The 22429-nt window shown below is 33.8% G+C and overlaps 1 protein-coding gene across 1 annotated transcript in view; it reads left to right on the top strand.

Moving 5' to 3' along the window:
* The first annotated feature begins 2667 nt into the window (after positions 1–2667).
* LOC106716511 (protein FAM107B) overlaps positions 2668–22429 on the top strand; it is a 37813-nt gene continuing 18051 nt past the window's right edge. The window contains exon 1 of the mRNA XM_045678308.1: positions 2668–2788. Coding sequence (XP_045534264.1) covers positions 2683–2788 — 106 coding nt within the window. The 5' untranslated portion in view covers positions 2668–2682. The remainder of the gene's footprint in view (positions 2789–22429) is intronic.

Genomic DNA, 22429 nt, shown 5'->3' with positions numbered 1-22429 from the left:
CCATAAGTTATTTTATAGGACCACTAATAATATATTTATTTATATTTGTGTTGGTCTCACTAGACCAAACGCCGTTGAAATTTTTCGTTGTGTCAATTTAATCAAGTGTTTAGTGAATTTAATTCATCATCATTCAATCTCATCAACTTTAATATGTAGTTGCAATATACAATGTCTTAGTGGGCTTAGTTTTCATAGTGTCTCAGTTGTATGATTGATGAGGAAAGATATTAATTTTTTATTAATCTTATATTTGACATTTTAATTACTTTATGTAATCGAAGCTTTAAACAGGTTTGTAGGGAAAAATATCTTCAAAAGAAGCGTCGATAACATTTAAAAATGCAGAAAATATTATGCCATTTAGGAAAATGCCTTTATCCTCCGCAAGACAGGCTGATGGTGATAAATTAACTGGTTTCTAAGTATCAATTTCGGCTAAATTTAAACTTTACCAGGAAGACCCTACGCAAAATAAAAACAGAAAAAACTGACCCAAAGTTTTTTGCGTGTCTGTCTCCTAACAATGCAAATTTCTTAGAAGAGATTTTTGAATGTACGATTAAAATTAAATCTTTGCAATATTGCTTTTGATTATTTAAGATCTGAATATCAAATGTAAAATTCTAACGGGTGGATTGATAAAATTAAAGTTGAAACAAACAAAAAATGTATGTTCTTATATTGATGTAGCTATCGCTTTTTATATTTTAGTCTTAATATAATTGAGAAAAAAGAGTAAGTGTTTATAAATAATCATTAAATAAAAGGAAGACTCGAGTTGGAATGTTGCCGGTTCACATAAAGGCAACACGTATGTATTTCGTAACTTAACCTTCAAACATTCTTCGCACGCGCAGTCACTACAATACCTTTTTAATTAAGATAAGATGCCTGAAATGATGTCATAATATTTACGAGCGTACACTTTATGTGAGCTTCCCGTGTAGTTTAATGACCGACGTGTCAAACCCAAAAAAACGAACGTAGATCAGAGGTATTGATGATACGCCGACAATAAAAACATATGAGTACTTGTTATCAAGATGCATCTACTACTAAATCGAACGTTATCGTGTTAATTAATCCATGATACCTTTGTGCTATAAATGCTAGTTCATGTTTTTTTTTAAATCTTCTCGTTATTATTTTACACTGTATTTCAAAAGACTGATAAATTAAAGTATATAGGTACAAGGTAATTAAAAATAAACGAGGAAGAATGTCAGTAATACCTCGCAATCCGCAAATCTTCTGGATACCAAGTCTAAAATTGTAACAATAATTCAATTTACCATTACCATACCTTTATCATTCAAAATATTAACGAGTAACCTTATTTCGGTTATTGTGCGTACATCTATCAAATGGTAACTTCTCCAATTAATTAGTGATAATATAATGTTGGTAATTTACCACGAGAGAGAACATCATACCAAAAATAGGCTCATTTTGTTGAAGAGTCATTCTACTTTAACACAAAGAAATATGTTGTGGCCTTGTGTAAAACTAAAAAAAGCACACGTGCATAACCTATGTACATCGTGCATATAGCTCGCTGAAAAAGAAGTGGAAAATATTACACTTTTGGTACCCGGCTTACTAACATTTAAGATTAAAATAGGTCAAGGTAACTCGTTTATCTTCTGCCGTTTTCATTCCTTTGATATGAAGTCTTGAAATGGGTATAATATACATCCAGATAGTGTATAAACAAGTAATTAGTTAACAAGAAATCTCACGATGGATTTAATGTAATAATAAACAAAGCTATGAACAAGACGAAGAAACCTTTGAAATAAGGGGCGAGAACGACCTTTTGTTTTTGTTTCAAAAATATACTCAATACTAAATTTACCCACAAATTAGTAAGCTTAACTCAAGGTTACTATTTTAATTGGAGCAAATTATTTAAAGTTTTCTTAGCAAACCTCAACGATTTGGTACTTTTCGACATGTATTTGAGAAGTAGGTATATAACATGGTAACCGGATATTTATGTATTTGTTCAGTTGTGTATAACTCTTATGCGTAATATTATACACATCTTTTCTTAGTTTTGTTTGTTTACACTCTGGACATAAACAGCGTTAGGTTAACACGCACATTACAAGAACATGATCGCCTCATTGTAGCGAGTTTCAAAGAGTATCGAATTTCGTAAACAAATAGCCACCTCTAGTATAACGTACAATAATCATAACAATGTAGGCACGTTTTGCTGCGACGTATTTTATTATGATCCACGACCTACTCCTTAATAACAATGTTATACCTCAAAGACTTTTTTTATTTAACTTAAAACACAAACGTTTTCTAAAATCTTCACTATATTAGTACATTAAACAAACAATGTTAGCATCTAGAGATGTCGAAACACAATCAAAATGATCGCTGTGTAATCGACGAAATACACTTCATGCATTTTAATTGAGTGCTGATTAATGAAACTACGTCAAGGTTGCCGAAAGGATATAGGATTTCAACAGTCTTAATGCAATTATTAATTATTACTGTAACAAAAGTCTAATCGCATCGTAAGGTCCGCCCTATGGCCGCTGCTTGTGTGGTTATAACCCACCATTATAATCCGGTTAAGTCTCGTGGCCCCTATCCGTCGTTCATAGTGAGTGCGCAATGGAACAGGTAATCCTGTTAGTTGGCCGTGACACTCCGGCTTCCATGATACGAGTACGTGCATTCAGTCCGGCCGCGATGTGCGACACTAGGGCTCGCCACCCGGCCCCGGCTCCCGCCATACGGGAGAAGCTAGCCATATACGAAAACGGTATTCAGTTTGCGATGCCTACGATATTATCTTAAACATCCCTTATAAGAGTACAGTTCTACTACGTGTTTGCGATTGAAAGTGTTGGCCGTTGTGTTCGTTCTGTCAGGAGCGTTTCACTGGCTAGTTGGCATTTGGAGCACGTGCTTGTAGCGATGGGTTAACATGACGAGCGCCATGTCCAGTGCTTTCACGCCCCGTGATTGCGATATCCGATCTGTTTGACACACTGCACCTGGCTAGTGTAAGCTGATCCCTGTACACTTCATGCTATCATAATAACGCTGTTTTTATTCTGTATGTATAGATACATAGCTAGTTTGATACTTTTTTATAAAGTGGTGCTTGCCTGTATAGTGCATAAATATTTTTAAACCATCAGAAGATGTTAGTGTCGCATTCAATTCTTTCTAACATAATTTCATATAGTCTAAGATTTTTAAAAGAGAGATGAAGGAAATGGAACTAAAACATTAAGTAAGTATGACCTTTCAAATAAACACAGCATTCATTTATAGCATGACCATAGACTTAGATGTAATTTAATACGCATAGATTAAACTCGTATTAATAATCTTACAAGTGCCGCGTTGTAGTTAATTCGACAGAACATTGAAATGCACTAATCACGTAATGATGTTTTCGGTGCACTAATTTTGTAACATTCGCGATTTTGTATTCGCTGTGTTTTGTGCAGGTGAAATCTCGCAAGTGGGTTATCTGTGATGTAAATAGTTACACATTCGAATTGCGTTGTCTGCTGCCTTCATTTATATGTCCTCAAAACCAAAATGTTTATGGTCAATTTATAATCCATAAATTTATGAGCAAAGCGGTTATGTATCTGACGTAGGATGTAAGATATTTCGACGATAGTTAAGTCACAATTTTCATATTCTACATACGAATACTCGTATACATAGAATTGCTATTATAAAGTAATACGCCCACTGCTTCCTTGAGTCTATTCTAATAACTAATAAGTAATTTAGTATCTTATTGTAATTAACAATTTCCATACCTCATGATTTAAGGTTAATATTATGCTTAAATGGATTAAAACCAATTGATCCAAATACTGAAAGTGTTGGTTTCCGATGTCGTTTGTTTCTTTTAGAACCTCATTAGAGTAACAAGATGTTACTTTAATTTAAAATAGTTACTCAATGTGTAATGGATGTTAAGTACGGTGTCGGTGGTATTACGGGTGCTGTGCTAGTGTAATCGGTGCCGCATAGCTTTGTTGTCGGAACATAATGAACAATTGTTCCCAGGACAATCTGCGCACTGAGCGGGGGAGTGAATAGGCACTTATCTTTTTTGAGGCAATTTTTTTTTTACCTCCTGTTACTGAATATCGTCTTTGTCTTTGTTTTTTTTAACTCTTTTATTTTTTAAATCAGAAGTGATAAAAAATCGCGTAGAGCGTCGGTGGATCAGGGGTTAAGCACTTGACTTGCAATCTGCAGGTCCTGGGGTTCGAATCCCGCAATGTGTTTTTCGATTTACATAATATGTACGTTTATCAAACGTTCATACGGTGAATCAAAACAACGTGATGCAACCCGCACATATGTGTAAATTCTCGGGAGAAAAAAACGGCGACGCGGCTCGCCACCCGTCACGTTCCGTCTCCCGAAATGACGAAAACTGGATTGCGGAGGTTCATTTGGCCACACCAAATGGAGGTCCGTGATCTCTGCCTACCCCTTTGGGTTACCGGCGTGAGTTGAGTGAGTGAGTTGTGTATGATAAAAAATAGAATAGACAAATTCATAATTTCAATTTAAGTATGAATTGAAACACAAATAATACTCATAGTTAAAGAAGGGCACATCCTTTAAATAATTATGATTTGTTAAGTGACTTAATAATTAAACAATTAGATCAATTGTCATGCAGTTACCCCTGTTTATTTCAATTATTACAATCAGCGGTCTCGTTGTGAGATTTAAGAGGGTCTAATATTTATTATTTCGCATACATTCATATCTTCTTAGTATGTTTTCTTTTACAAAAGTAGGGAAATCTTACTCTTACTAATATTATTAACGCGAATGTTTAGATGGATGGATGGATGGATCGATGTTTGCTTGAAGGTATCTCCAGAACGGCTCAACGGATCTTGATGTTCGGCACAGATGTAGAACATAGTCTGGAAGAACACATAGGCTACTTATTCCGTGTTTTTATTTATTCCTCGCGAACGTAGTCGCCGGCGACAGCTAGTCTTAACATAAACAAAGTATTGCAATTTCTAAAAACGCATTTACATCAGTACCGATTTTTACTGATTGCTCGAATAATATTAGATTAAAGAAAGACTAAGCTCAATTAGAAAGTATTATTTACATTTTATGAATGTTTGCTGTTAATCTAAAGACCCTTAAATTTTAATGTAAAGTTGTTTGTTAACACGCAACGGTTCTTCTGTTCATTAAAGTTCAGTTATGGTAAAAAAAAACATCATCAAATAACTCATCACTTTACGAAACAAGTTTAACGGAGATTGAACTCACCTTTTTTACGTTACTTAAGTAAAAGCAATGATTCGAGTATATAACATCGTTAGTACAGTGAAAAAAAATAATTACTTTTTTGTCGAGATGTAACACTAAGTTCGACCGTCCATGTCGAAATTCCATTCGAGTATCATCGCGGCTGTAACGTAAAAGTATGATGAATCATGAAAGTTATCACGAGACTTAATAAATCGACCTAATGTTTTTCATCCGTTATAAATATACTTATGTGCATATAAGATGTAAACAGTAAAATATCTGTTATTCGAACCTTCGATAAATCGAAAAAATAATGCCGTTCCTTTCCACTGAACCCCCAAATACACCAAAGTAAAGTCGAATTTTTAAACTTTTTAAATAGAACAAATTGTTATTTACCTGCGTAGACATTTTAGTACACATTTGTACTTAATGACTAGTATTTCAAAAATCAGACTCTGTAATACTGTGAAGTTGATATTAGTAAAATTTAATGACATCTTTCTAGGGATTCCCCGGCAAATAACTCAAGGGATTCAACTTCTTAGTAAGTCGAAGTATTTTGTATTTTCTTCGCCATTCAAGATATCGTGATTCTCCTCTGTTTCTACAACAGACAAACCTATCATAAAATTTTCTCTGACACTAATTTGAAGATAGAATAACATTTACGTGGCATTACATTTACGTGAGGTTACAATATCTTCTTGTATTTTGAAACTGTGTATATAATTTTTGTTTCCGTTCTCTAGAAATACAATGCTCGTCGTGTTTCTGACGACATGTTGACACAAGAAAAGAATTTGTTCTTTTACACAACGAGTCTTGGAAATATACAAGAAAAACCGCGGGCCCTCATTCTAACTCTTAGACAACGTCTCTAGAGAACTCATCTCAACGAGATGCGTCAGTCCCGCACGTAGCAAAAAAGTATATAAATACAAATGCACTGAAATAGATAATACATTGCATTTTTATCATTTGATCCTTAGCTTTTAAGGTGTTCTAGAAGTTAAGTAATTTTAAAATACACATTCTTTGCAAACATAGATTACAAGCCGGATACTGGCATTATCAACTTTTGTATTCTTAAAAATGTTTGTCTTTGGTCATAAAACACACATAGACATGAAAACTTTTCTTATCACGTAGTATGTTATGTTTAAAACTTTCGAAGTATAATTATTGGATATGATCTGGTCACAATAATACATCCTAGTCAGGTTTAACTAATAAATTTTTTTAAATTAAATAGGCACCAGAATGGTAATAGAATCAAAATAGATTATTACAAATTAATTTTGAATAGCCATTGAAATTATAATAGCCAATTGTGAAATTTATAAAAGATATTCTTGCGCCTGCTGGCTGTGTGGAAATCATTAAAACTTTCGCCATGATCAACCTCGAGTGTATCATGAGAGGCTTGGGGATCTCATACTAAACGCATCGATGTCCCTCTACACTAAACTTGAGCACGTCTCATGGGAAGGGAAATCCCCTAGCAATTTAACTATGTTAAGGTTGGTACTTCGGGACCACTTCATGTCGCAGTCTCTATGCCATTTTCTTATATACTTAGCAGCAGACTAAAGCAACCGTTGGTACCCTCTTGAAACCTTGAGCCTATTTTATTTTGGAACACTATCAATACAGCGATGAGCATGTGGCTTGTTAAATATGAAGTTATCAAACCTACTTGCAGTCCGCTCTACTATCTTCGTTGCAATTTTCGATTGCAAAATCAGTGTGCAAAGATCGATTGTCTTTCAGAAGAATTTAGCTTATCCTTGTCATTTCCACGCACGCGCTGCACAGCGGCGTACGATCGGCGTCGCTATGCGGAACAACGGTTATAAGTTTGTGTATCGCATTACAAAACGGGTTCGGCATTAGGTATGCCGGCCGCGGCATTTGGCGCGACTCGGACAAAGGGATCGGGATGAGGATAAACCGACGCCTTGGGTGGCAATGCGCTCCCTTTCTTGTCTTTGTCTTATCTATTTGCGCTCACGACCGACTCTAATGCTATGGATCTATTATCGATTTTGAACTGCACGCGCACACGATTATTAGCGTTTGTAAATATGTTTTGATAACTATTTAATAATTTTTCGGATATCACCTATTTCTGTCTAATAAATTGGTAAGGTGGATAAGACAAGATAGATCAGTAGCTTACACAGCTGTTTTTGTTAATTATGAATGTTATCTGTGTATTTTTATAACATATATAATAAACGTTACGTTTTACCAGAAAAATATTTGCTTATTTAAGATTCATAGAATAACATTTAATTCATCTTCTCTATCTTTGTTTATCGCCAGTAGCTTATCGACCACAACTAAATACGAAAGCTCTAATGGCTTCCTTCATTAAATGAAATGTGGGTTACTGTGCATTTTCGCATTAAATTTACCGTAATAGTGCTAAGTGTTTACTTATCGCCCTGGGTGTAAAATTGAACGGCACTTCAAACAATGTTCCGACAATAGCACAGGAGTTTAAACCTCCTAGGAATAGTTAAAGTGCAGTGTGGCTTCTTGGAACTAGCACTCAGGGACTGTTTAGTGTTAACAATGTTGTATTTTCATTAAACAATCAACAAGGAAGTCATATTTTACTTGGTAAGCCAAAATAGTAATCCTTTTGAGTCCTTACTGCGTATTTACCAGTATTTGTTTTTATTATTTAGAATTTCTTCTAAAATCAAAACAAGTTGATGCAAAATAATCTTTGTCACTGACATCTTGTAAAGATACGAGTTTTAATAAAACATCTGAAAGAAACTATCACACTGTAAAAATACGAAACATTTTGTAATTGTGATTGATGATAAAACTACGTGACTTTTAGAAGCTGTATTTGAATTGTTGGACCATTTATCCTTCTTTGCATATCCTACTGTTTGTTATGAATTGGAAGATAAATCGAATAACAATTGAGACTATGTGATGTTAATATTCATGTACATTTATTGTCACGTTTTCCATATTTAAACTTGTTTTATTTCTAAACACTACAATAGTAGTGCTATAATATATTTGACTGTGTATACGTACATAGTTTATTTAATTTAACTCAATTTAATTTAGCTTTCTTTAACTTTAATTTAAACTTTATAGCAAACCGACCCATTCGTAGCTCTCGCGGCCGTATGCCCGCTCGGTACAAGAGTTATAATCTATGTCCGATGTTTGACAGGACTTAATCTTTGATTTTTTGACAGCTTCAAAAATGGCTTTTGGTCTGGATGTTTTTTTTTGTAGTAAAATCACAGTTTTTTTATCGATTAAATAATTGTATTCGGTAAAATAGTGTTTTTCTTGTAACTCAACTCATAAGTAACTTTTGTGATTCATATAAAGTGATAGTCGACACACGAACCCTACTATAACTTATAATTTAGTTTTAATTTTTTTGATCCTGCAGTCAAATTATTTTATTTAGTTTTGTGGGTCTTTGTTCTAATCCCAAAGCTAACAACGTGTATTATAAATAAATAATAGTGTAATTTAAACATACGTTAGTACCACAGTACTAGTTATTAACATACCGTTTAATTATGGATAACTACTATAATTAACTTGATCAGTGCTAGTTTTACCATAAAACAGCGTAATATTTTAACAAGGTACGAACATAGAGTATTTATTAAATCGCGTCACTGGTGTAAAATAATTTAAACTAGCTTTTACCCGCGACTCCGTCCGCGCGGAAAAAAAAATAGAAAACGGGGTACAAATAATCCTATGTCCGTTTCCTGGTTCTAAGCTACCTGCCCACCAATTTTCAGTCAAATCGATTCAGCCGTTCTTGAGTTATAAATAGTGTAACTAACACGACTTTCTTTTATATATATAGATATTTTTACAGCCTGCCAGTAAAACCAAAAATCGAGTTACTAAAAAAAACTTAATCGCTATTGTAGAATCCGATTAGATTAATTTTGACGTCTGTTACATTGGGCACGAATTATAGATTTCTGTAAAGTATGAATTTGTTGAGTTTGAACTTTCGACCCTTTAATTCTGAGAAGTCTTGTCATTAAACTATCACGAACACGTGACAGAATAAAGTAAGTTTCTGTACCGTATCAAATAGTAAGCTTCACTAATATCCAGAACGGAATTCCGACAGGCGCAATTGTTTGCGTGTTAAACGAATACAGCGTCAAATCACATGTTTACTGTTATTAGAGTAATCACAGTTGCGTACGATAATTAAATTATTTCCTATTACAAAAAGTTTCACATAATATTTATTAAACTTCTTTTGTTTGTATAAGCTAACCAATATAATAGAAGGATGTTTTTAGAAGGTATTTCCAGAAAAGTTCAACGAATTTCAATGGAATTTGGCATAGATGTAAAACATAGCTTGGAAGAACACATAGTTTACTAATTAATTTTTTTTAATTTCCGCGAGGATGGAGTCACGGTCAAAATCTAGTAGCTTATAACTACACTTAGCGGCACAATTAACCGCCCACCCTTTTAAAGTGGCAAATTTTGATGTTATCGCAGTTGTAAGTTATTGGGCATAAATAAGTCAAGTGTGAAAGAAATGTAGTGACGAAAAAATTACAAACTAACCACTTAACTTTGTTTTTTTTTTACGCATAAGTTGTGAATAGGATAAATATCGAACTTCGTCTCATTATCGTTAACGTTGCCACACTGCTTACATTGCTTCAGTGGCATTAAAAGTAAACAATTTGAGTTTGATTTGGTTTCGTAACTTAAAGCTAGTGTTTGGACATCACAAACATGCCATTTGATGCTAATTCAGTGGCGAGAGCCGTCGCTCTTATCGACGAAGGGTTTAGTCAGCGTTACGTGGCGCGGAAGCTTGGTGTCGCACGTACCACCTTAAGGGATGCAGTGAAACGGTTTCGGAAAACTGGCTCTTATGAGCGAAGACCAGGACAGGGCCGAAAAAGATGCACCTCCGCTCGTGACGACCGATTTCTTGTGATCAATGTTCTAAGAAATCGGTTCACTACAGCTGTTGCGGCACGAAACCAACTTCGTGAGGTTCGCAATGTTCAAGTGAGTGAAAGAACAGTGAGAAGAAGACTAGGAGAGAATGCCCTTGGAGCTTTTCGACCATCTCGAGTGCCACAATTGCTCGTAGGCCACCGGAGAGAAAGACTTCGTTTTTCCCGAGAGCACGCCGAATGGAATATGGAACAATGGAAGAATGTTATGTTTACTGACGAGACAAGAATATGCTTGCACGGTCCTGACGGTCGCCAGCGTGTATACAGACGCAAGAATGAAAGGTTTGCACCATGTACTGTTGTGGAAACAGTAGGTTACCAAGGTGGCTCTATCATGATATGGGGCGGCATTACTTACGAAGCACGCACCGACTTGGTTATTTTCGAAAGAGGTGGAATAAATGCTCAGAGGTATGTAACAGAAGTGTTGGAACCTCATGTAATGCCATTTGCTCCATTTATTGGCGAAGATTTTTTATTAATGCAGGACAACGCTCGCCCCCACGTTGCTAGAGTTGTTACCGCGTACCTGGATACCGTCGGCATTCGAAAATTAACATGGCCATCCCGGAGCCCAGATTTAAATCCTATTGAACACATATGGGACAATTTAAAAAGACGTGTTCGAAGCCGCATACCAGCTCCAACCACCATAGATGAATTAAAACAATCCGTGATTGAAGAGTGGCAGAACATTCCACAACAACAGATCAAAGATGTCATCGACAGCATGCCAAACCGTTTGATGGAAGTCATGAAGCCTAGAGGTGGAAATACGCGCTATTAGAATTCATTTATTCAGCAGATTTTTTATTTTTAAGCCATTTCATCACATTTGTTAATTTACGGTCAAAGTGTTTTTCAGACTTTTTTATAAATAAACGTAATAATTAAAAACAATATTATCTTTCATTTTACTTCAATATACCTACGTTATAAAATAACATTCACAAGTAAGGCCATAATTTTTTTTTCCACCAAAATCGTAAAAAATCAAGGTGGGCGGTTAATTGTGCCGCTGAGTGTAGTTATGTTAGGTAAGATAAGAGGCTTTACTATATCATCACAAGAATAACGCAGAACATTGTAAGTATCAGTATACCTAGAAATAATATAGAGTTTATAGAGTACTCTGTAAAATTAGTTAAACTAAAGTCGTGTTAAGACTTCTCTTTAGCTTGACATATACATTAAATTGGTATTGGAAAGTTTATTTTTAACACGAAAGGTAAACAGTAGGATTTCATTAGCCGAAACGTTTAAGTTTGAAAGTTCTTTTCGTTGTAGATAACGTACGCAAATGTCTTTAGGAAAGTGGCGGAATTGTCGTTGTTACGACACTAGGCATTACGCGTTTTGTCGTAACGTTGTAAGAGAGTTAATCGCATTACTTACACAAACCTGTTGTCATTTTATCCGGAGGTAAAGTATACCGGATAGCCGTCACACGTCACTATCAGTCACCTTCCATCTCAAAGAATTTCGTCTGTAATGGAATGTCAACACTTCGGGCTCTTTCGATTTGTCATACAGATAAACGGATGTTTCACGCTTTAGTGCTATCGTTTGTCGGCGAGATGTGTTTTGTAAAATGTCACATAAACAATTAAAAAGTTCCATTCATTTGAAGTAAATGGTAAATTTACTATCTATTTTAATAACGCCCAATTCGTAGACTTCAATAAAATCACATACATTTTAATACTTATTTTGAGTATTGAAAGATTGAAACGTAGGCATACTTTATAGTGTGTTAAATAAAAAAGGTGTCAGACTGTATGTATGTCATTATTCTGATTTACCGTAGACTTCCTGTTTTGCATATTAATATGAAAAACACACTTGAAGAGTTTAGGTACTGTATGTGCGGCGAAAGCGAAAGTGCAATCAGGTGCAACGCTGCGTCAACAAGAATTTTTCCATCTGTACTTGTATGGTTGAAATCCGTTGCTTTCGATCGATACGTTTGTCAGCAAGAATATATTAAAGTGTCTATGAATAGTTTGCAATATTTTATCTTCATGATTTGGGCTGAACTTATTTGAAATTGATCTAGAAATGGAAATATATAATTATTAATTGAAATAAAGAATTGTGTAGAATGATTCCTTTCCTCGTAAATATTTAAAACACAAATCATAGTTGCATTATATTAAGTATTATTAAATTAAATTAATAAAGAATTATTAAGCAAACCTTAATAATTCTTTGCCAAATAATGTTAAAATATATTAATTACATTCTTTAAATTTCATTACTACAATTTATTATATGCTAGATATCAATTGTACATAATGTACATGGAAACATATCAAGTTACGCATTTTTTGTACTGTTAACAAATATTTACAAATACCAACTACATTGTTATTGTTATCGTGTTTTATTTTACTGCGGTGGCATGCACGTGTAGTTCAGTTGTTTATATTCATTGTTTTACCTTTTTGTTTCCGAATTAACATGCAGTATTATGCAGGAAAATACTTATCATGGTTACCACTTGGCTATAAATGTAGACAGCAATATGATAGCCATTAAAGGATGTAGTGATACTGTACTCACGGAAAGTACACGTTTCACAAGCGTTTTCTAAATATAACAAGGCTCGTTTTACAAGCGCCTCTCATAGAGAGTGTTCCGCTCAAAGAATGTCCTTAAGCACGATTTTTGGCAGCTCGATAAAACCACACTCGGTGGTTTATTGCCGTGTCTATTACGTCCCTTGTACGAGCCGTGAAATTTATAAACGTTAGTCAACTTTTGTCTATTATAAACAAGTTTAATTCAACAATTTTCTACTTTCTCTGCTAGTACCAATTATGCAATACACATGTTCTTGATGTAGCTTAGTAAAAGTTGATAAATCATTAGGACTTAAGTTTGGGATAATTGGTGAAAAACGACTTTTTATTGTTAGACGATGAATGAAAAACACTAACTTAATCAAGTTTATAAATTGACTATACGAACGATCGTACTTCATAATCCTTTTATAAAAATATGCTCTAGAGAGATGCAAGTTAATACAGTAAACCATTTTTTGCGTACAATTATTTACATTTTGTCATAGGCAGCTAGAATCTTTTGAAAAAGTTTTTGTATGTAATAGAAGTAATAATAGAAGGTGTGGAAAAAAGTGATCATAGGACACTTATAACGTAAATTGGACTGTTTTTCGTTTTAACACGTTACAAAATGACGTATATACGCGCGCTGGGCGGGCGGCAAGTAGGGCGAGACGCGAAAAGCTTCGTCTGCCGAGAGGTCAACGCCCCCCGAGCCCTGCCCGTGAACGTTCTAAGGGACGTCCTTCATTTTATCGATAAATACTCTGAAAAATTTGGGGTGGGATTAAATTTATTGCCAAATACGTTAATTCTACTAACAAGTAAATTCAATTTCAATAATTTTGCTCGTGAAAAAATGTGTAATTTTAAATATTTGAAAACTATTTATTAAATATATTCTAAATAAATAGAATACTTATATTTCTTCTTTCAATAGCTACAAAAAATCGTGATACTATAATCTTCTTAATATTGGGGTATCAAGGTTTTTTGAGATCAAAGTTTTTTGAGTTTACATCACACTTGTCATAGATCAAGTAACACCTGTGATGTTTTTAATTGGGTATTTTTTATGTCGGTTTGTCACGTAGCAGGTATGAGCGGCACTGAAGCGGCCCGCGAACGGCGCACTCCGAATAAATACAAGTACAATCGCACCGGAACGCAACTCGCTGTAACTGCGGAATTGCACTACGTTTTCATTATTAATACCGCTACTGAACGTACTAAGGGCTAACAACTGTTTGGAAAGTTAAAGGATTGAATAGCTAAATCATCACCGAGTTAGAATTCAAGGAAATTAGATTCATCGGTCAGACTAGCTGTAGCACCAGCTTTGATTTCAAGTTAGTTAAATGCTTCTTTACAATACTTATATGCACATAATAAAGGCAAGATAGCATCTTTGGTTGGATAAATTAAACAACTTCCTTACAAGAAATATTTTGATGTTAATTAGACACCAGATACGTTAATTATGATTACCTTGAACTAAAATTTGAGATAAGAGTAAATTTTTGTTCAAGGTTATACTTTGTATTTAATTAAATAATTATTAATTATACTTATAAAGTTTATAATCAAGATATTTCTTTGGTCTTATTTACTTGCATATTTTTATTTAAACCAAACGCGTTGCACCATAAACCAGGAAAATTAAATTACCCTAATTTTTATATTAAGGTAGGTGTACCTTTGTTAACAATACTATCTTAATTTTAAATATAGCACTGATAAGGTAATAATAAATGTTTTTATGCTTCTAAGCACAATCTTATTCATTCCAGTTTCGTCTACACTTACCTACTTTGGAATTTGTGTATTTACGCCTCCTACGAGCATATTTTCTCTTTACTAATTAGTCGCTTATTTTTATAGGAAGTTAAGGAAAACGGCTGCAAATTTTTAAGGAAAACTTGGGTATAGCAAAATGTATACGTTGGTATTCGCACTAGACATTTTATGCATATACGCTACAAATTATGCAGTCGCAATGCAGTTTGAGGTCGACATCTGTGTTACTTTATCTACATTGACAACTATAAGTAAATTTAAATCTATATATAACAAGACTAGTTGACTACAGCGACTAGGTCCGCGCGGAGGACTGATTTTCAATTGACCCAAAACAATAACAATCAAGTAATTCTGTCTTAAGTAAAATATATGTTTATACAAACTTGTATCCCGTTCTTGAGACTTTAAGAGATGAATTTATGAAAAAATCCTTTCTTAGTGCTCGTCTGAGTAGTAACAGAATTCTCTAAGCTTTAATAATACTTGAAAGTATTAAATCCAAATTAGTTTGTTAGGCAAAGTTAGTTAAATTAAGTTACAATTTGATATAATTTGAGATATAACAAATACAAAAACGTGGAATGAAATTAGGAGTATTTAATTTTAGTTTTTGTGAGTATTGTAATTATTATTATAATAAATTATGAGAATTCACGTACAAGGAAACTCGTATAAGTAATAGAAATTAATTAGACTACAAAATGTATTACTCATCTAATATTTTCCATAAAACTTGTTTAACATTTCAATTGAGTCATTGCCAAAAATGGCCGAAGAAATATCCTGTATTATAATGGCCTTTGTACATCTGCCAACTGCGCTCCTTTTGCGTAATAAATCTTTGTTTACTCTGTAACATATCGGCCTTGACTAATATAATGTATGACTGTAGCGCGCAATATTATAGTCTCGTTTACTACAAATATGTTCTACCTACTGAGTTGATTTTTATTAAATCATGGTAGCTACTGAACCGTAGGCAGGCAGTAGCTGTAGATAGGTAGTTGTTTTATTCGTTTAACAAAGTTTTAAAGAGCTTAGTGATGATGTTGTCACACTGCAAGCTAAATTTTGAAAACAATAATTTTTTTTATGTTAAATATTGAAATATGCTAGGATATACGTAATTAAACTTGAAAAAACACATGGTATTCGCTCCGTCAACGTATTCCAAATAGGTTAAAAGCACTAGAGTGTTGGCACTGAATATGTAAAAAAAAAGTATATTTTTATAAAAGTAATGCGGTTTGCATTGGCTCTTACCCGCTGTAAGTACCGTGCGAGGTCGTCTCTGAGGACGCGCAATACCGGACGCCCGCAAGCACAAAACGCTTGCCTGCTACCCGTCAATAATAATAATAATGTTTATTTAATTCAGACTACAAAGATCCATATTATTATACTAGGGTTAGTAAAGGCTTAATAAGTAATGTTAGTAACAAAAATGAAGAGAAAAAATAAATAAATATATTTAATCAATGTTAAAAATAATTTCCAGATGTTGGCATATTACAAATAGTTAATCATAAAATTTTAACTAATACATTTAATTCAACTGAAAATGAGATGAAATGAAAGTCGATGATAAAAAATGTTGCAGATCCTTTGTGTAGCTCACTTTGGCAATATTAATACCCAATACTCATGGACATATATGTATGTGTAAAATTAAGTGCAACTCTCAACAGACCGTGCAAATCCATATGAACATGCCTTACGTAATGAAAACAGCAACGGTTTGGAAGTTGGTGGTCAATGAATATTTACATACTCGTATATTGTAGGGTGCATATCAGTGGCACGCGCTAATGGCAACAGTGATCAAATACGGGGGACAACCCCAATAGTTTTTAACCCCTTCTGTCCTCACCCTAGTTTAAAGCAGACAGTAATCTGTTACGATCTATACAGATCAGTCGACCAACGGTCTTTTCACAGTCCGTTCTATAGTTACGTACCCAAATATTACTTTCAACAACAAACTTTACACGTAGCAGGGCCTTGATATCAAATGACAGCAATAGCATGTTTTTTTACATTAAAACAATCTATAGGAGACATGTAGATAATTCCTTAGAAACTTTTTATTAAGATTCAAAACGTGCTATAAATAATTCTAGTACTCTCTAAAGTAGCCACATACGTATTGAATGCAATCGAAATGCTGGCAAGCCAACGACTACTGAATTCATAGCGAGAAAGTATTATCGTGAAAGTGGACCTTCCTTGTACAAGAATCATAAAACATAACATCCGAAAGTGTAATTAGTAAGTCCACTTTAAACAATCGAGTTCTATTAGTTCCATTGGTCTTATTAAACGGTTGCTTGTGCATCTTTGGTCGGATTAGTTGACCTCGGCCAATGAAGCACACGGGAATATTTGTATTGAAGTCACAACTGTCATCACTTAAGCCGTTCATGCGCGCCCGCATCAGGAAGCCGCTTATTGATTGAATGATGTATTTATGAGGGACGATTACCATACCGCGTCGCCACCTCGAAACTACTTTGCTTTTTAACCTCTACCATATTCCTTTTAAGCAATAACTTTGATAGCCGCCTCTACTCTAGATAAACACATTTCGTTAAGTGTTCTGAAACGCCTCGCGCCTATTCAAAATTTATTATTGGTTATAAACATCCGACTGTAAACCTCAGCACGTGTCTTAGAATTAATAACATCAGAACCATATTCGTTTTGATCACCGACGAATTGGGTTATTGTCTTTTAACTAGTCTTTTGTAACAACAAACAGTAAAGCTTAGGAATTCCCATTAAAGTGACGCAACGCTAAATGCACAGAACGATTGAAGTTTCAAAAGTGATTTGACCTCATTACAGAAATAGGGTAAACCCTTTTAAAAGCAGTGCAAAGTTGTTGTGCGTCTGGAATTATCACGAGTCACATCGTAAAAGACTGCAGAAAGCTACTAGTGGGCAGTTTATTTAATTCAAAAGGTTTTACTTCAACCACTATTTATTTTTATCATTCAGTGGTTCAACATTTGTACAGACAAGCGGCAAAAACTTAGCCAACAAAAAAGCATGACAAGTTTATTTAAGGAATAGATGAATATATTATGTAGACATTAACTGTTTTAAAACGTCGATGGAAAGCCATATAGTGTACTTTCCACAATCGTAAAATTTTGATGGCCTGCAAACATACATTATACTGAATCCATATTTAACCAGGTCCTATGTGACTATCATCATCATCATCAGCTCACTATACGTCCCCACCGAGGGGCTCGAAGCCTACCCCAAGTTAGGGGTGACTAGGCCATAGTCAACCACGCTGGCCAAGTGCGGGTTGGTTGACTTCACACATATCATTGAATTTCTTCTCAGATATGTGCAGGTTGCATCACGATGTTTTCCTTCACCGTAAGAACGTCGGATAAATGTACATATGTTAATCGAAAATCGAAAAACACATTGGTACATGGCGGGATTCGAACCCAGGACCTGCAGATTGCAAGTCAAGTGCTGAAACCCCTGAGCCACCGACGCTCCTGTATGTGCTCCTGTATGTGTGTATGTGACTATAGTAAATAGAAAATACATATTTAGATTTTTCATGTTCCCAGTCATTTTGCACCTTTAAAAAAATTAAATTCTTTAAGAATAATACTCAAATTTTTCTATCTAGTATCCAAACTAACTAGTTATTCGGTAAATGATTACACCCTTGTATGACACAAGAAGCTGATGCTAGATTTCTAATGATTTCTAGTTTAGTAGCGATGGGGTAATTACAAACTAGGAAATTACCTAACGTAATTAAAAGCCAGCCTGAGTTAAGGGAACGAAATTAACTTGCAGATAAACGTAACTTGATTAACTAACTAATGCTGTAGATGCCTTTAAGCTTAGCTATGAAATTATGGAGTCTATAAGAGATTACAGTGTTTTAGGATAAACATACATTTTTTATAATTTCACGTCATCGAATTCTGTTTAATTTTCCAGAAGAAACATTGAAACCTTTCTGACAACCTTTTAGTTGCAGTTAATTACTCTGATCAAACCTGCACAAATGATTCGACTGATTTGCATTGTTTATTTTTATAAAAAGAAGCAAAGAATCCAGGATATTGCGGTTTCGTTTCTACCTGTTGTTTAGTTAGTTTTACAAAGGATGCTTGCAACAACCAGTCAGTGTGGAAAAGCCCTCCAAAATTTTGAAGAGTGCTGCCATTGCATTGTTATACTTGTACTTCGTTCCCCATTGTTTTAAGATGCATTGTTTTATTGGTTGTAAAAAGACTAGCATGGTATAATAATAAATTAAATTTGCAATACAATATTATGAAACCGTTTTCCTTACTCCTATAAAAGTGTTTCACGCGTTCCAATAGACCTTTATAAGTAGTAAATATTATATGTATGTAGTTTTATAAGTACAATATCGCCGTATATTTATTCTTATATTTAACTATTTTACAATACATTTAATAAATATTTATATATAAAAACTAACTAGAAAACAATGATTGTTATGCGTCAGCACCATTGTCATTCAACTACGTCAGTCTTTAACACCGCATTTCCTAATAAGCGCGGAATTTCTTTTCAATCGCGACTTTGCTATTTCGTAAGCGTGTTATGTTTAAAGTTGCATTCCACTACAGTCAATCAGAGTTTAGTGCACAATTTCATTTCATTTTTAATCTATTAGATAAAATATAAGATAAATTCCACGTAAGACCAATTACATACATATAAGTTTTACATGCTATAGTTAAATCCTCTATACCTCATCTCATGTCTTTAAAACATTTTTTATACAAAACACCCAAAATTTCTTTTAAGTTCCTAAATATAAATTTTACTACTATAATGTAAGATGTTATATTTACTAAATTATTCATATGTCACTCCTGAGCTCTCTATTTATTCAAAATTATTTAAAGATACTTCTTTTCTAATATTACTTGTAAATTGCGTCAATACTTTCAAATGTGTGTACTTTTCCGTTCTTTTACAAACTTAAGCGCAATCTTTGCAAATTCAAATATTTATTTAAAAAAGTAAATAAAATAAAAGATAAGAATACTTATATAACATGTACCTAATAATAAATACTTTTCCTATTATATATATTTGCCTTCTGTTTCTACTTAGTGTAATGCTATTAAAAATACATCAGCTATTAATCACATTATTCCCCGGTTATATTTACACATATATGTGATAATAATCTCATTTAAATACATGAGCAGTATATACAAACAACCTGATGACAACATCTAAAAAATATAAGAACATAGGTACTATTTGACAACTGTGTTCTGATTTTGTGATAATCTTAGAAAAAAATAGTTAATGTGCAAATACATAATGCTTACGAGATATGATTTTTTTTCTATATTACATACAGACACTCTTATTTATTATTATGTATAGATAACAGCGAACAGTCGAGAAGAAAGTTGACCTTTTAGAAATTTCTGTACTCTAAATTAAGCCAGTTGGTTGTGCAAATATTATTGAGGTCCTCAAATTAATAAAACTAATTTTACCCTATATATACGATCAATTTATATCATGTTGGAAAGATTTTAATTAAGCAAGAATAGTAATGTTACCATCCCCGTATAAATGGTTGCAGAATAGATATTTTTAATTATTAAGAGGAGAGAGTAAAAACATAAAATATGAACTATAATTCACCTTAAAAATACAAGTTCTTCCTTATTTTTATACTATTTAGAAACGTACGCAATTCTTGAAAGCAGCTTAACGTTGTAGCCGTGAGGATTTCCCTTCAGGTTAATTATATTATCTGTGAACCTAACAGAAGTGTTTATCTGATTAACTGTAACTTAACCTTCGGATCCGATGACGTCAATTGTTTCAGCGCGAGCTACGGAATAGAGATGTTCAATACTTTTGGATTACGAAGAAAAACTCGAATGTAATTATTGAATTTGTTAATCTCATAATTCTCATAAATCTCATAATTAATTCAACGTCATGAGAAACAAAATATAAATAAATCATTGAAGATCATATCGTTTTCATGACCGAAAACGCAAAACTTCAGATTGTGATTACGAAAAATATTCATTGATCGATTTTTATCGATTGTAGAGTTGGATAGAAATCGGTCTAAAATAAAAAAAACGATCGAAACGATGTTTGTGAAAATCACAGCATCGTTAATCGCAGCTCTACACCGGAGCGACCTTGTCAATGCGAATCGAGCAGTCGGGGATCTAAAAATATCCGTAGGTCAGGGGTCAGATCACAGTATACTGGTGGTCGCAATAATATGGATTGTGTACGTCAAATGTACACGTTCCTTTCCGCTCGAACATATTTATATTAAAAAATAGTGTAAATTAAAAATAAATTCAAAACACGCTTTACCTCTGCTACCCTTGTAAATAAAGAAAATATTTTTGCACTTAAAAGATTGTTGAGTGCTCTTAATGTTTAAACTTAATTATGCGTTACACTAACTTAGTTTTAATTTTATTTCCACTCCGAAGGGTTTTTCACCTCTCACGATAGTTTTAATGTGTTTTGTGAAAACGTCAGGTAAAATAAATTACAACATTAAAGTCGTTTAGTAACGGCGGCTTATAACAACATTTTTAATGTAATTTTACTCACATAATCTACGGCAAACTTAATTTGCTACGCATATGTTTTTATATGAAATTTCACTTTAATGCGTGTGTTTTTCATTCTTCAACGCATCACATAAAGATTACTTTCATACTTTCTCAGACATTATCAATACATTATTATTAGGATAAACTTGTTTAATATGATTTTATTTATCGCATAAGGTTTCAGACCATTCCGTGAACGCCCTAGATACGTATTATATATTAGCTGACCTTTAAAGAGTTCAATCGGAACGCCCTAAGTTTGTTCAGCGTAAATATCACTCAAGGCCACACCTTACAGCCGTGTGTGTACTGAAGATAAAGTTTCTATTATCGTTATCATTTCTTTTTTATCTACGTTTGTATATGGTGTACACATCTTCTAAAATGAAGGAGACAAAGTTGTATATTCAGTTAGTTGATATTTTTATTGGATAGGTCTTCCGCAAGATGCACAGATCTGTTTTTGTCAACGAGCAAACGGCCACCTCAATTCCCCGAAATAGCAAAGCAATCGCTATCCACAGACATCCGCAACTGCAGATGCGTTGCCTAGATTTATTCAACAGGTTAAGGTTGGGGGATTATTCTGGATGAAGACAGTGGACCTAGTATTGTTGCGGTCTTTCTGGAAGTTCTCCGGAGGCAGTTGCAGTAATATTTTATTGATACAATAAATTATACTTGGTTACTATGCGGTTGCACAAATCTTGAGGTAGATTCAAAGAAAGTTATAATCAAATGTAAATCAAGCGTAATTATTACAATAATCAACTGTCATGCAAATCGGTGTCAATATGAACACACCTTTGTACATATAATTTGTTAATTGCTTTATGTACAGCTTTTCTGTTGTTATTGAGTAAATTGTCGGTCATTATGTTATTATGCGGACTACGATTTTGTCTAGCGGTTGACGTAAATGATTGTAATTACTTGATTCCAAGTGCGTTTGTATTACAACAGTGAAAGTATAACGTAACCAACGCTTCATTACTTCCACATAGAGATTGTTACAATACGTAAGACAATAAACAGAATACAAATCAGCATGAAAGTACCTGGGCACAATATTTTGTATCCCTGGAATTCGGCTTCAAAAGTTCTCGGAGTCTGCTATTAAATGATAAAGCAAAATCTAATCATTACT

This window comes from Papilio machaon, chromosome 6 (assembly GCF_912999745.1).
Source record: "Papilio machaon chromosome 6, ilPapMach1.1, whole genome shotgun sequence".
NCBI lineage: Eukaryota > Metazoa > Arthropoda > Insecta > Lepidoptera > Papilionidae > Papilio > Papilio machaon.
Note: the sequence above shows the minus strand (reverse complement) of the source record. Positions and strands in the feature narration are given on the sequence as shown.